We start from the raw sequence: 13295 nt of genomic DNA on the forward strand, positions 1-13295 counted from the left end.
ATAAACAATTATGTTATTTATCATACTAATTTAATTTAAGACAAAGATATTACTGTATACCCTTTGGGGTATTCCTATTCAGGGAACAAACAGAGTACTTGGAGATATTGTAAGAACTTGTGAGTGGATTGGAATAAAACAAAGGCGATAACATGCTGATGAATAGAGGGTGGAGAGAGTAGGAGTAGCAACGATACATAGCTTGGTACACATTTATAAACAATATTATACCCTTTGGGGTATTCCTATTCAGGGAACAAACATCCCTACGGGACACTTTTCTGTGAAACAAACAAGAGAAACACACTACCGGCCAACTCCTATTCATGGGTCCCTAAAGGTGTCCTTTGGGGATTCTACTGGATGCTTAAATTGCAGAAAAGCGATGTTGTAATCAAACACATTTGCTGCCACAACAACAAGATTTAAACAATGTTGAAGCTTCTACTGAAACTATAAAGGAATTTTTTAAGGTAATAAAAGGAATTACAGTAAAACGATTGAACTGGTGTTAAACTCCAATTTCCAAGAAACCATCATAAATGCTGCTCTGCAATTCATTATCAAATCGTGTTTTATAAATTTTCATTACACCCAAAGGTGTTTAACATAGTGCACTATATTTTAATGGTGAATACTAAAAAACTACAGGGTTTTTCAAATTTAAATGATACTACATGTAGAAGGTAGAAATAATGGTAAAGCAGGTTAACTCAAGTACAGTACTGTATACAGTATAACCAATTATAGCATATCTTGATATGAAAGTGCATTTTGTTATTTAATGGCAAGATTTTTATATTGACAATGATTATCTGAAATCTTTGAGATAGATATTAATAAATCATTTTTTGTTTAATTGTTTATACCTACAGTACAATACTACTGATACTTCTTTAAACCCGTATGATAACAAAAAAACTCTAGAGAATATTTTGCGAAATGTCATATTTTTTTTTTAATCAACAACAACCTAATAACGTCTCTAATGCCTCACATTCCAATAAATATTACAAAAATGAAACCAATTATTATTTACAATTTATACTTATAGCAATGTTGACATTATTATGAGTTGTGATTTGATTGTATATTTTACAGTACTGTAGACACGGGTTTTTTTTAAAGCTTTACTACAGTAATGCATGTCCTGTACTCTTTGTTGGTACAAATTAGTAAAATAAAGATTTGAGATGCTAATAAAGGTATAAAGTACTGGTTAAAAATTCCTTTGGCTTGTACAATACCTGCTAGCATTTGCAAGTCTAAAAACCTAGTAGCTTTAACTTGGCAATTGTAGAGGACTCACTTTTCCCAAAAAACAAGAAAGAAATTTAAAGAGCTTCCGAGAATATAAGATATAAAGGAACCTTTTCTCAGCCTGTATAATATGTAGTCTGTATTATACAATTATTATTAAGGTTCTGATAACAAAAAGAAAACTTTGTTTTCCTAATTGTTCTTCTACAATTTAACATTTACTTTAAAATGCTTTTCATTCAGGTTAATGTAAACTCTGCACCCACTCATCAATCTCTAAGTACTATTAGTATTAGAATACCAAAACTAGTATATACATCATTGTCTAACCAATATTTGCTGTCTTGTTTGACGCAATTGAAACGATACTTACAAGCCTTTTAACAAGCTAATAACTACGTTTGACATGACATTTAAAGCCAAGCCCAACAGCATAAAACAACCCTAATGTTCTTAAAACACTTTTAACATATACAGTGTTTTTTTTAATGATTAGCTATATATATATATATATTCTACAAGAAAATGGATGGGCATGGAGTCTAAAATAAACTACAGTACGGTACTGTGAATTCCATTTTTATAAAACTTCTACTATTCTAAAAATAATGAATTTGAGCCAAATGTACCCAATGAAGATGACAAATGCCGGGAACAATTTATATATATTCCGACATCTTATACAAAGTGAAACATGTGAGTAAATTACTGTATATTAGACACAAGTAAAAAAAACTTACTGAAATTGTCCAAACTGCTGGCATCTACAATTGAAGACTTCATAGAAATTATCGAAGTAAATAAAATACATGACACTATTTTCATTAGGCTACCCATGATTTGCTCTGATAAATGTCACAAGTTGATGTCCCTTGGTTCCCTCTATTACAGTGTTAAGCTCCAGCTTGTAATCTTCTAGCCTAAAGTCACTTGTAAAGACATCCACTGCTTCGACTTAAGACTCTACTTTAAACTGACTCTACTTCTACAGCATCTGTACCTTTTATAAACCCTCCTATATACGGCCAGACTTTCACCGCTTCAATGAATAATTAAAAAGCTACCGTGATCTGAAATAAAATGGAAATAAACAAGTCAGTCAAACATCTGATGTTGAAGAAAAGTCAATCAATTCTGTCTGATATTTAATGAAAATAAAGTTAATCTTGGATTAAGTTCGGCCTGGCTGCTACATATCTTGCCCCTAGGGTCACAAAATTCTAAGTAAGATGGGAAGTAGCGGTGACCTAAGAGCAAGTGGTAATACCACAGGTCAAAAGGGGGCGGTAACAGTAACAAGGTATGTTTCTCTTTAAATTAGCATTCTATTATACCATACGGGATTGGTCAAATTGAGACATTTAAAGAAAACTTTGACAGACAAGTTGAGCAAGAAAAGGTAGGATTACTTAGCAAGACCTGCTGTCATTTTTGATAAATTAGAATTAGAATGACTGGGTATACTCTATTGTAAGCCCATCCCGCCCCCTTGATGATGTACTGTATAAAGTGAGGGGGAGTACACATACAGTACTGTAAGTATCAAAATTCAGTGGGTGAGACATCCTCTCTTACAGCATTAATAAAGGATCTTTTAAAATCATAATAAATACATTTTTAAAATTATTCATTTTTTTAACCATTAATTTAAAAAGTTGTATTAACAACGAGTAGTATATATATTATATGTATGTAATGTACAGTATCGTACATTGTAGTCTTGTCACCTGTCAGGGAAATTTCCAATTCATGATTGTTAAATAACTACTGCTGTATTACAGTATGACAAAATCACAATCATCGATAATTTATTTAAGAAAATGTAATGTTTTATTATGCAAAAAAATTGTACAGTATATTAATTATAGTATATCATTATTAAATAAGTGATAACATTTGTCACTGTACTTGTAAGTAAGTAATATTTATTGCTTTCCAATACTGTTTCATTGTTGCGCTTACATTCTACAGTAGTTAAATATTGACAACAACACTTCTTTAGTGCATTTAATGTATGCATTACTGTAGAAGAGAAAGTGTTAGAAATGCAAGAGTATACGAGCAATACAGCTACATACGTGTACACTGTAATTGTGTTCTTCAATTTAAATGTAAAATTGAAATGATACAATTGACCTTGGCAAGCAACTACTCTAGATGGAACTCAATTTGTTAATTAACATTAGTAATTAATCTTAAGTAAAAAAAATCCAAATTAGTGCGGAAAAGCAGAAAAGCTGTCACACTTTTGAACTATGGGCAGATTATTGAAAAGAGTCGTATTGATTTGTAAATTTCATTAATGAAATCATGAAATGAATCCGATTCATTATGATCGCATTGTATATGAATATTGAATGAATTGTGAAATTCCCAAAATACAGTTGAATATACTATAACTTACATTCAAACACCTGCTATTGATAAAATCTAATGATATTGTAAAAAGCTTGTAATTCAGGTATCTTAATTTGGTTGAATCACTTGTATTCCAGTAGTTTTCCTATTCAATGTGGGTATTTTTCTTAATTTCTTATTTCCTGATGTAAGTAGACATGTTTGAACCCCTTACTATAAATAAATATGCATACGTGTAATAAACGCTATATGTCAAGACCTAGTTCGTATGTCAAGACCTAGTTCGTTGACGGCGTCATGTAAACCCTAACCTACCAAACTACTTTGCTAATAAATCTGTCACTAACGTTCCAATAATTGATGTGAAAAAAAATATATAAAATACTATAACAACAGAAGAGAGTACAGTGTAAACATGCACATTTAAGATATGCTAGTTTATTATAGAAATACAAATATATAGTTATTATTACTGTAGCAATCAGCAAAACGCTAAATCAAATCGAATCCATACAAAACAAGGCCAACAGCCATTAAGTCGCGTGCTACAATGCATAGTGATACAGGACCGACAGACAGACCGACAGACAGACAGACAGACAGAGAGACCGACCGACCGACATAGTGAACTATACTGACCGAAATTACTGAACATGTTTAAAAATGTTGAAATGTTTAAAAACATTTTTTTTTTTTTTATTTACACGTGCGTAGCCTGTCACTTTCGACGTGCTCGTATAACGTAATTTCGAGTTTAAAAGTAAGTCAAGAAAACAGAAATCGGGCAAAAAGAGTGCGCAATAACATTTAACGTGCAGTGCGCGCGCAAAAATATGCCCACTCATGGCAATTTTGTAAACGCTTAAAATTGCCTGAAATGTACTCTTATTTCATCGAAAATAAATTTTGAAAATGTTAAGCGCGCGTACGCATGCGTTACATGCGCTACGCACGTAATTGTATTGCCATATGATGATTTATGCCCTGAAATTTATGAGTACCAAATTTTATTTAATTGTGATTCATGGTTGTGAAGATATGATTACAAACGTGATTTCGTTAAATCGTGCGTAGACCGCGTAATTTTTTATTGCGCACCGTGAAAACATAACCACATTGATTCCTGGCCATAAGGAATATACTGTGAAAAATTGACCTAACTAGATTAAACTGATATCAAGATAAGGTCAGAAAGCGATAAAACGCATAGTGATACCGGACCGACAGACAGACAGACAGACAGACAGACCGTCAGACAGACCGACAGACAGACCGACAGACAGACAGACCGACCGACCGACATAGTGAACTATAGAGTCGCTTCCACGCGACTAAAAATTACTAGAAAGAAGTGACAGACTTTCTGAAAACACTATTTAGTTAGGGCTTGTAATTTAAAATTATGAAGTGCTAGTGTTGTCCGAGAGCTCTGCTAATGTTTCTGGTTGTTTTGATTTAACTTTGTGCTAATTTTTTTATTTTGTATCTCCATTAAGATCCAGTCACTGATACCCACAACATTGTCATTATTTTCAGTAATTTGCTTTTGGATTTTAATAATATAAAATTACTGTATATGTAAAGATTTAATGTCTCAAGTGGTTAAAAGTAAAAATATGTGTTGATTATACATAAGGAAGATCGGTATCATTTCAATACAAAAAGAAAATAATATTTCATCAAACATACACTTTGCCTGTACAATAGCAGTAATACTGGTTCAAAATGTATTAATTTGACTGACTTGCTACTGGAACTTTAATAATTACGCATTACCAGCATTCCACACTATCAATCATTCTATACAACATCAGCATAATCTGTCCATACACTATAATATCGCAGTAGTCACAAATGATATTTAATTCAATTTATATATTTTACATATTCATTGGTTGGCCTATATCTATTAACAATACTAGTATTTATAACATAACAATCTTAAAAGTTCAATTTAACAGTTTTGTGTATAGGCAAAATTATATATATTATATATTACAATATTATTTTTCATCATAATTAGCAAATTTATAACATCAAATATAAAATCAAATATGTTAATCAATAGATATAATCTGAATTAACTTTTTTTTTAAAACACCATCAAATTTCTGGAATAAAATGTCTAAATTTTCTACCCTTATCACTGAGTAAAATGATTATGCCACTGTAATAAAACAAATTATGTAGTAAAAGTATTTACTAAAACATATATTAAAGTATAATTTTTTCTCTATTACAATTATACCATGGAGAAATAAGATTGTACATACAGTACCGGTAGTCAAATCAAATAGAACAAATTGTGTTTGGATTCAAAAACATATTTACTACAGTATTTTTGGGAATCCTTTAAGAACCACAATGCAAACTGTCATCTACTTTTAGGTTAAACACACAAAAGAACACAATTGTCTTTAATTGATTTGAAGCATTGCTTTTCATTATTCAACACATCATTGTATTCAACAAGCAAGCGGTCTATTGAAAGAGGAGGTCATGAAGAAACTATGCAGGCCTTACCTTACAGCTTGTGGTGACTAATATAGCTAGAACACTCACAAAAGATGGCTGATAACCACTCTAAAACCATCATTTCTATTTTTAAAACACACATATAAAGAAAACAAGAATCTTTACATACTTTACCTGTATTAAATCCAATATGTATTGTTCTTTCAAACATGATAACAATCTACAATATACATTTTTTCACTAGTGTAAAATGCTTCTACTAACAACTATACACACAGAACTGTTCAACTCTCTCAAATCAGTGGGTGGTAATGTTCTAAGAAATACTAATAGATTTGACCAATCAGAGAAGAGCTTTCAGAACAGTAGGTGAAGTATACTGATGACTGTTGCCTATAGGCAGATACCATTGACTGAAGGTTGAAAACGAATAATTAGGTTAAAGATTTGTGAAGCCTGTAGGAGGATATTTACACCTATGTCCCTTTATTTTGTTTACATTATAATAAAGGTATAATTAGGACCCATAAAGCAAATAACGATTATTGTAAATGTTCAAAATTGGATAAAACTATACTATTTAGTGAATTTTATGTTAATTTTGTATATTATATATGGAAAATACAAAATCATGTGAAAATAAATACTGCTAAATATGGAAAATGGCAATTCATTTTTCATTCATTTATTTATTCATTTAGCATCCATTCAACAATACATTTAAAATACAGAAAGAAAAAATACAAAAAAAATATTAAAATTAAATAAAACCAAAGTGAATGGATGCAAGGACGACCCATAAAATCGACAAGTCAATTTCTTTCCAATTCATTACTTTATTATTTCAAATCAATAGCAGATATAACAATAGTGTCAATGGAAACTGTTGGATAGTAGCAATGTGTTGTGTATTTAGTTGAAGTTTTATTGGAAATGTACATCTTTTTTACAGCTAGCTAACAAACAAATATTAAGTTTTCTGTATCATTATCCATGAAGTCAATTTGCATGATACCGAAACAATTTTTAGATTTTTACGAGGTACCTAAGGTGTGCAGCAGTGCTACACACAGGTGTAGGTGATTTTAACATTCCGTTGCTATCACCCTTTCACCTTTGCATATTACAATATAAAAATGCAGTTTAGCTAAGGTCCCAAGTGCAAACCAGTAGGAGGACTACTGTTTGCCTACTATATGTTACGCTATCTCATCCCAGTTTTTATAATTGCAAAAAAGTTACAAAAACTCAAAGAACCCAAACATTTATTTCATCAAATAACATACAAATAATACGCAGCATAAAATGAGCACCAACCTAGAAGTAAATTTGTCTAATAGTTGGCCCTTTAAATAGTAAGTATAATTAAGATATGAAGGATCAGTAATAATATATGATAAAATAAAATATTAATATTTAAGTAAAAGATATTTCTTTAAAACATACTTGATGTTACACATAATCACTAGTAGTGTTTGCACTATATTAGTGTCACTTACCTGGATAAACTGAAAATAGCCCTTGCTCTCACAAGTGAGAGTTATGACACAAGATTTTATTAATGGAGCTGGATGGAAAGACATAAAATAAACAGGTTTTTTTTAAAAACAATCTAAGGCGATCCAACTATTTTTTGATGAATTCTTTATTTTTTCATCCTACATACCAATACAAAAATCATTAATTTAATTAATTATTCATACAGACAATTTTTGAATTTTTTAATAAGTTTATATTTCCAATTCATAATTTAGATATTACAAAAAAGCATTGGCTTTTTATTTGAAATTTACTGTATGGGCCTACTGAAATAAAAATCAGAAATTGAATACTTTGACATTTAATCTCAAAAAAGAAAATCACTTATTTCGAAAATGAAAAACATTTTGCAGAGCAGCTGGACAGGTGAAAATGAAACCTTGGTTGCTAAGCAATGACTTGTGCTGATGATCTGAACCAAGTTGATCATGTGTCAGCCGCTCATTGCCGCAAGCTCATACATCAGGTCAAGAAAAAACAATTCTTTTGAAGTTGTTGCTCAGCAAGTACACAACATTCTACAAACGCAAGCTAAATTCGCTACAAATTACAAACCTCAAAAAGAACTTTTTGCGACATTGTGTCTTTTTGTCAGGTTGCTGCCACCAAGCATTCTTTACCGCAATGTTTTATTATAAAATCAATTCAATGAAATTGGTATGAAAATTAATAAGAAAGGAAAATATGTTTTATCAATGTCGGTTATAGTAAAAACGTAATATATTTTAGTTACAATAAAACTAATTTATTTTTATTCTCTCATTGTATCAAAATATAATTTTAGGATAGTATTCTCTTATGGTAGCAAGATCTTTTTAGCAGATGAGAATAGGAAGAACTTTGGAGCAGATCCTGGGGATGGGGGGGGGGGGGGTGGTGGGGTGGAGAGAGGACATGCCTCCCCTACATTTGGGGAGAGATTAGCTTGAATTAGTTTGAATGGCTGGTATAACAAAATCATGTTTGTGTTTTCATCATTTAATAGAGTACCAATCATAACACAGAGCCTTGGGTTTTAGCTACATCCGATTTCAGTATATTCATATCAAAATGTTTTCCTGTATATTTATTAACGGCAGATGATCAACCAGGTTTAAATCAATTCCATACCTCACTACAGATTTGGTTCATTTACTTCTATAAATTCTCATTGATTCAATTTTATTTTTGCCTTTATTTATAATATAAAGATTTTATAAAATTTAAAATTTAGGACATGTTCACACTTGATTTAGAATTGTAGGTAACATACATTACATATATATATATAAAATACTAACAGATATTACATTTACATGAATAAATCAATCTAATGACAATAAAATGCATATTTTTACAAACAAATGTTTTAACCAAATTCTAACTCACTAATGGAATGCAATAAAAAAGAATCATTAAACTTTTATGTAACTCTATTTCTGTGACATTAAGCGACATTAAAGTCAATTAAACAATAACTGTTATGACATACTATACTATGTCACTGACGTGCAATATAGCACTACTCAAGTTTCTGAGACAGGAACATGCTATTGATGAAGACCAAGAGATAACTCTGTGTGAACTGAAGTCTTGCTGTGATTAGTGGAATATCATATAAAATCCATCTTCCACGAACTTATTTAATAGTCTGTCATCGACAATTCGCAGAAAAGAACATGTGGTCCTCTTCATGGAATATTACTAAAATTAAAAACTTCTGGCCGGTCAAATTATATTTCATATTTTGGAATTGAAATTTGACGCACGACTATAGTGAAAGACAAGTTCAAATTTAATCAAACAGTTATAATTACCGTCTGAAATTTAATATTCTTGCTATAAATAGTCACATAAAATAAATTTTGTCTACAATATGGAACAACGGGGGAAAAAAGTAAAAGAAAAATTGAGCAGGAAAGCACCGATATCACAAAAAAAGCTCTGTGAAAATTTGTTTTTATCTTAAAAGTTTAGTTATAAACTAAGAAGTTCAATTTAAAATTTAATTCATACAATAATCAATAAAGTGCATTTAAGTGATTTCTTGGAGCTCACCACTTTGAAGATTGGTAATGAGCTTAACCCTGACCACTAAAATACCTTTATTAAACCATGACTGTATGATTTCACACCTTTCAGTGTCATTTGCTTGTCCTTTACATATTTTCATTCAACAAAAATGTAACTATAAAATAAGAATTTTATTACATAATTACATTTCCTTTGATATGGATTGATCATTTAAATCAAGTAAAATATTTTGTATTGCACATTTGCTTTTACTCCTAGAAACAGAAAAATATATAATATTTTAATGTGTTTCAGTTGATTGCTTAATTACATCACATAACATGCTTTATTTTGTTCCATCATTACAAATAGGTGGCACATTGCACATTCAGATCTTTGGGTGAAAAATTTGGTGCAATGTGTGGTTGGTGACAATTGCACAGCAATATTCTCTAGCCAAATTGCGAGCGTCATAATGTAAAAAAATGGAAAATAATGGTTGTACAGTAAAAAGGTACTTTAACTAACAATATAAACCAAATCCTATTATTTCACAATTAAATTTGATGATTAATGAGAAGACGTCATCACTAATATTATTCAATTTGATTTTTATTGGATTTATGTACCGGTAACTAAATATTAAACTTTTATCATCAATTTTATTTTTAATTACTATTGACATGTAATAGTACTCTTAAGTGAATGATTCAGACTTTTAATCTGTAAGTGATTGGTTCAATTTATACAATAGTCATTAGCAAAGTCCTTGAAACAAGTCATGTACAGTAGTTAATGTTTTAAGTCATGTTCACTAACTGCTAACATAGACTCACTTGGGATCATGTTAATGCTAATGTGCTTTTAACAAAACTAGCAGCTTTACAGAAACTCTCGTAGGAAATGCAATTGTTGTACAGTAGCGCTATCTACTGGGTGAAGCTTTACACTTTAATGCACAATTTAAAGGATTTGTGCCCTAATGATTTTCAAACTACGCAAATGGATTTACATGAAAGTTTTACACATGTGTAGAATATAACCTGTTTTCCAGTTTCTGTGCCAAGTTTAAATACATTTCATTTTTACTGTAAATTTGGAATTTTTTAATTTTATTTTTTTTTAAATTTTACACCTTCTTTGGAATCCTCATCTGGTAGGTACATTTCTAGTAAAAATGTTGTAATTTTATACATTAAATACACAGTACGGTAGTTCCCCTTACAACAAACTCTCAGATTACCAGGGTGTTGTAATAAAATGTATAGTGTGAAAGTTTATAATTTCTAAAGGAAATTGAATTCCAATACCGAACTATTGTTTCCTGTTTAGGTGTAGGCATAACTTGTTTTACATAATAAATAAGTTTAGCCACAAAATGTAATGGTTTTTGGTTGATGCGGAGACTACGGAAAAGCCACCACAAGATAACATTAACAATAACCACCAGAGACAGACATCCCCCACTGATCATTACACTAGAGTAGATATTGATTAGAACACAGCTTGGACATTACTATATTATATACAATAGTGACATTTCATGTTCACTCGACAGAAACATGTGGCCAAGGCTGCTACTCTTATATAACATCTAAAAATAAGCAAAACTCTAAATCTTGTAGGAATATTTCTCAAAAGAAATGTGTGAACAAGTCGGTCAAACTGTTTAATTTGGAGATGCCTTGGAATGTTCAAGCAACTGAATTTTTAACCTCAATTTGGTCGAACCACATGGATAATCACAATTAGTTATTTCTTGATGTACACACAGGTGTACAGTACCTTCATCATAATGGGTGATACATTTTCTATGTTGATTTTCCTGGCATCAAATTATCTGAAGTGTCAACTAACAAGCTAGATGGCTGTCCTCTAGCATTTTGAATGATTATTATGTCCAGTAATTATTATAAAAGCTGAGTGCACAAATACAGTACATGAGCACTTTGGTGATGCCTCAAAATTATCATTATTTTATACTATAGTACACTGTACAAATGACTTTTGCAAAGAAGGAAAATATATCAGTTGTCTTAACACCCAGGGGAAAGGTTTCCCAACTGACCATGCTCAGGAAAATTACTTGAGTGGAAAATTAGATTGGTCAGCTGTGGAAATTACCATAGAAACAAATCCGGTAACGACATTTCCTTTAGAAATCTTGAAAGAATTCAGCTACTTCCTACAGCAATTATGAATATTTGTTTGTAAGAAAAAATGTTGCCATCATTTTTGTAAAATTTTGCAAATTAAAAGAAGCAAGGATATCTTAAGTATTAGTGTATTTAATATATCGTAGTGTATAATATGAAAGCTTAAGATGTTGAATTTTTGTTTGATTCAGTTGTCAAACAATTCAATTATGGTTTTCTGAATACTTTTATGATAACTAACTGAATAGACGATGATGTAAAATGAACTAATTTTATACAGTATCTTATACCAATCATAAATTAAATTTATACCTCCATATACCAATAATAACAGTACAGTATATTACAATCGGGTTTAAAGAAAAAATATCTAGTTTTTTATACATGTATATGTAGAGTAAAGTACATTATATTATGTATTTACAATAAACCTACCCTCATTCGTAATATCATTATAGTCTAGAAATTTTACTGTAAAGCACTATAAATAATAACAACAATACTGTTTGTACAGTATAATCCAGGCTTTTGTATGAAATAATCCTAAATTATCACTGAAAACCACAAAACTACAACACAAAAGTATTCAATTTGTAACTATTTAAAGTATAACAAACAAAATATATGATCAATGGTACCGCATGAGTTCAATAAATGTTTGATCACAATAAATAAACTTCATTTAAATATTTTGTCACAGAAAACAAGTTTGCACAACTAAATCATGTGGTGGTCTAATTATTTCAATTAAAAGTGTTATTAAACATTAAAAAAGATTAATTATACATTAACGAGGATTAATTAAATGGCTTTAAGGACATTTATCAATCCCTCAATTTATTATAAACTATATTACAAACGTCTAAAAAAAGGTAGTGTTCCATTTCCAGTTTAATTTCAATACATAGAATATCTTCTCTATGTAGTACTAACTGGAATTCTAATACTGGAAATTTCTAAAAGGAAACAAATGCAAAAATTTGAATGTTAAACAGTCATTATCATATTCTTTCTAAATTCCAACATGTGCCACACTATTAACCAGATCTGACAAGCAAAATCCCTCGTTTACCATTTTCAAACACTTCAACACCCAAAGCGAATTGAACAATTTACACTTTGACTAATTACAAATTACCTGCCGACACTGCCACGGAAACCTTAATTTTGTTTAAATAATCCGTTTTAGTGAAATATATAAGACTGGATCATAGCCCAATAATTGCTACTAATAATGCCTGCAGTAGTACCTTAGTGAATTTATATTCGGCAAACTTTAGATTCTTACAGTGTAAGCCATCATCACTATTTTCTATTCATGTCAATCAATACAAAAGAGAGCATTATTTGGTTTCTTCTGGGAGTATACAATTTAGATCAAATTAAACTTTATTATGCTAATGACCGATTTCTAGGTTATTCTAAACCATACTTTTCTCTTTAGTCTGCATTTTTAATAAGCATTTAGACCAATGGTATGTTAAATTTCGTTCAACCCTTTGCGTATCAATGGAT

At 30.4% G+C, this 13295-nt stretch overlaps 1 protein-coding gene across 5 annotated transcripts in view; it reads right to left on the reverse strand.

Moving 5' to 3' along the window:
* LOC140040590 (uncharacterized) overlaps window positions 1-13295 on the reverse strand; it is a 63872-nt gene that overhangs the window by 25808 nt on the left and 24769 nt on the right. For 3 of the 5 annotated variants that reach the window (XM_072086638.1, XM_072086642.1, XM_072086639.1), the window contains one exon: window positions 2001-2330. In XM_072086638.1, the coding sequence (XP_071942739.1) occupies window positions 2001-2097 (97 nt within the window). In that variant the 5' untranslated portion in view covers window positions 2098-2330. Of the gene's footprint in view, window positions 1-2000; window positions 2331-6262; window positions 6371-13295 lie in introns of those variants that run through there. The other 2 variants (XM_072086640.1, XM_072086641.1) reach the window with 2 other exon arrangements.

This window comes from Antedon mediterranea, chromosome 2, assembly GCF_964355755.1.
Source record: "Antedon mediterranea chromosome 2, ecAntMedi1.1, whole genome shotgun sequence".
NCBI lineage: Eukaryota > Metazoa > Echinodermata > Crinoidea > Comatulida > Antedonidae > Antedon > Antedon mediterranea.